The sequence below is a fragment of the Volvox carteri genome (genome assembly GCF_000143455.1).
Source record: "Volvox carteri f. nagariensis unplaced genomic scaffold VOLCAscaffold_518, whole genome shotgun sequence".
Taxonomy (NCBI): Eukaryota; Viridiplantae; Chlorophyta; class Chlorophyceae; order Chlamydomonadales; family Volvocaceae; genus Volvox; species Volvox carteri.
In genome coordinates, this window is record NW_003308038.1 from 3,878 (window position 1) to 7,675 (window position 3,798).

Sequence of the window (3,798 nt, forward strand, 5' to 3'; positions counted from 1 at the left end):
TACCCCGTCAGGAGAGGGGGGAAAACGAACAGGAGAGGGGACGCGGCGTGTGGTGTTTTGCCTGCTGGGGTTGAGGGGGAGTTGCGGGGGAGAGGTTGCGGGGAGGGGCGCAGGCGGGGGGGGGGAGGGGAGAGTCGCGTCTGTGGGGGGAATTTGGGTTTTGAAGGGGTTGGATGGGGCAAGGCGAAGGCGGTGGAGGGGTTGGGGCTGCAGCCCGGGAGGGGGAGGGAAGGGGGGGAGGGAGTGCGTCTGGAGGGCAGCATCAGGCTCGTTGTGTTGCAAGTTTTGGGGGGTTAAGGTACGGAATACGGCAGGTGCGGTGGCGGCGGTTGTAGTAGATGGAGTTTATGGGGCCGTCGGGAAGTGGGGCGAATGGGATTAAGTACGGCATGGCGGTGCCGGGTCGGTTCTGTTGTGTGGATGGCTCTGGACTCGCGCTTTCCACCATCCACCGACAACTACCACCACATCACCGTCGTCGTCGTCGTCGTCGTCGTCGTCATCAGCATCATCATCAGCATCATCGCGATAATATCATTTTGACGTGTCATAGCTGTTCAACGGCCTTGCCTGAGAACTTTGCGCAATTCAAAAATAGTGCTACACAACAGGACCGCTGTACTATTACCCTTGTCTAGCCCTCAAGGTGCATGCGGCATGGCTCTTTTGCAGTCCTTTTGTGCAGATCGCTAGCTAAAGTTTTTATGTTATTTTGCCGCCAGCCGCAACCCGCCGCTGTCCAAATCTCCTGAACTCTTGTAGGTTCATCTACATTTTTGATTTACTGTGTCGATGGGAAGTCTTGTTTGTTGGTGAATTGTTGAGAGTGCTTCTGAGGCTCAATTCCTTTCGCACGGGTCGCAGTCCGGGCTTTGGTCGCCACCTCTGATCCATTCCATCATCGCGCGGTTTCTGAGTTTTTATGAGCGGTGCGCCGATTAGCAGTTGATTGCGGCTTCTGAACGTTTTTCAATTTACCTGCACCTGTCCGTTCATTCGTTGTACTTTGTCCTTTGTGTCAATACAATAAAAAAATATATTAATCTTAAAGCCCCGAAGAACGAGGCTGTCTGCCGTCTAGGTGGCTGTCTTTTGGCGGAGAGGGAGAGAGAGAGAAAAAGTGAAGGCAAGGTCTCGAGTCCTATCCGCTCCTATCTTTTTCATCCCGCATTGTCATCTCCTAATTTCTTCTCAGATGCCACAAAAAATGTTGCGTTCCTACGTCGTCGAATGCCGTATTCGCTATGAGTGTGCTGTTGTAATAGGTAAGGTAACCAGAATTCCTCGTACACAGTCAGCAAACTGGCCTCCTACGTACCTGCCACCCATATATCCTCCAGTCTTTATCGCTTAAAAAATGCTTCATCTGTGCTAATGGCGGCGGCGTGAATTTTGTGGGGGCTACCCGAGGCCCTGTGTACTGCCTGTACTACCATGTACTGTTTGTACGAGCTGCTACCGTGCAGACTGCACGGACAGTATGTATGTTGTTACAGGGTGGTTAACATCGCCAGCGGCCCCCTTTCCCGGGGCAGTCCCTGCTCTCCCCTGCTAGAGGGGCACCCTAATCCGTCACCCCATCCGACTTCAGAATGTATTCGTTGGGTTCAGCAACTCACCACCAGCATCCAACTAAATCTAGCGGATCAACGGCGCATCAACTTAGATCCTGGTCAGCTCGCAAGTTGATATTATCACGATCTACATCGTCCAATAGATGGGGGGCCACCACACTCCTCAAACATCCGAGGAGTCGGCAGGCGGATTTGAACCTGGTTCGGCCGGGAGCAGAAGTTAGGCCTTAACCTCTGCCAGCCGCCTGCCAGATGGACAGTATGTATCTATCTATTTCGCCATAGGAGGGTTGCGAGAATGCGAGGCATGTGAACGATATCAGCACGTGTCATCCACGGCAGGACATTCAAGCAGCGAGCAATTGTTTTTTCCCTTCGCCTGAACTCAGGCACCGCACCGCCCGTACCTTGCCTTCGCCCTCCAGGGGTTTGGCCCTTCGTAAGGATTTGAATTGGGTCATGGACCGATCTGACCGAAATTCATTACCTGGCCGCCTGGGATGGAAATTAATCAATGCCGGGTTAAGAGTCAAGAGGTCCAAGACCCTGCATAGGTTCGCGAAGCGGTCTTCCTTTGAAAACTGCAAGGTTGCAACACGACTGTGCCGCCTTTCTCATATTTTGGCAGTATGGCTGATTTGGCGACGTCAGGTTCTCTTCGACGGCCAACTTTAATCATACTATTAAAGTGTAGGGTAGGTGTCGACCAGACTTTTCAGGCTAAGCTTTCATTCTAAAATTTCCCAAGACAAAGGGAAAACTTGGTGATGAACTGGATTTGCGTTCGTGTTTTGGTGTCAGAAAGCTTACAGGAGCTGTAGCCGGTCGTTGCGCACGCAGTAGACGCGCAATTCTATACTAAGTTTGACCTCTATCCTATACAAATGTTCATCCTGTACGTGAATCTTTACGCTCATGTTATAGGGAAGAATAGTATGAATTGTTCGTTTCGAGGGCATTTCATATTCGTACGGCGACGGTTCGCCCAAGAGCGTTGCGGGGCCACACAATAACCCGCCCGACGAACAATGGACTCGTGTTCTCGCTCCGAACCTTCGTGGTCCGACGGCTTTATGCATTACTACACGCAGTAGGTTGAATTTCGCCAGTTGAGGTCACTTTGCGTATCTACGCAGCAACTTCTTATCTAGCGAGGCCAAGGCAGGATTGCAATTTTAGTAAGAGCCGGAACCATATCCACTGGCTTTCGTTCTGCAGCATTTTGCGAGTCTAACAAAGAGCCGGGCAGGTAGCTTTGTCATGTAACTTTTACCTTTCACGGTCGTGTAGACGAGTCTGGCTGCATTTTCCTATTCATCATAGATTCTTGTCACTTGTTTACGGCTGAAGGCTCTGAACCAACTGGTATGGGCGACGGTGTGGAGGCGCCGGCCCCAGCACGACCTGTGCCAACCTCTGGACAAAACGGAGGCCAACCCCACCTTATCATAGCATTCAGCGATGAAACCAGCACGCCACAAAGCGACCTGAACCGCGGCCCACAGAACTCCGCGCTCAAGCGGGTTCAAACCAACGCGAACATTCTTCGGACGATTGACAAACGCGCACAAGTGATCATCCGCTTCGAGAATGTATGCGCTTGGGTCCCGACTCTGGTCCTTCCTGGAGGTCAGGGGAGGCGGCCGTTCTTCAGCTCTTGCGTAGGCAAGCGCAATGCGGACGATGAGGTTAAGCCCCAGGCCGCCAAGGAGCGCCAAATCCTTTTCAACATTTCCGGCGAAGTCAACCCGGGAGAGGTAGGCAAAGAAACGTTGCTTTGGAGCTGTCAGGTCCCCGCCCACCTTCCCTCAGATAAAATTACGCGCGAATAGAGGTTTCGCGTTCTGTCGACCGTTACCGCCAAGAGAGAGTCTCTTCCCCAGCCTTCCCATGCACTCCGTTTAGCATTCTGAAGCGACTAGGGAAAAAACATTATGCGTGTTCTGTATTCGCTGTTGTCCCTTCACCTTTTTTCCGTCATGCGGAACCAACAGGTAGCACGGAGGGGATATGATGTGATTAGATATGACTTACAAGAAGGGGCAGCTGCTGGTAGATACTCTCTCGCTCTCTTTCTCTCTCTCCATTCCCGCTCCACCCCCCCCCTTCTCCGCCTTTTATCCTTCCCCATAATCCCTGGGCAGCATCCAACAAAACCGGGGAGGACGTTCAGCAAGGAAAGCCCAATTCGAAATTCTCATTAGTTCAGTGCTGCCCGATACAG

The 3,798-nt window shown here is 52.2% G+C and overlaps 1 protein-coding gene across 1 annotated transcript; it reads left to right on the plus strand.

Moving 5' to 3' along the window:
• Window positions 1-2,941: 2,941 nt before the first annotated feature.
• On the plus strand, window positions 2,942-3,406 carry VOLCADRAFT_101231 (uncharacterized protein; the record flags this gene model as incomplete). Its single annotated transcript, XM_002959669.1, has 1 exon — window positions 2,942-3,406. The coding sequence occupies one exon, from the start codon at window positions 2,942-2,944 to the stop codon at window positions 3,404-3,406; it is 465 nt and encodes a 154-aa protein (XP_002959715.1).
• Between the last annotated feature and the right edge of the window lie 392 nt (window positions 3,407-3,798).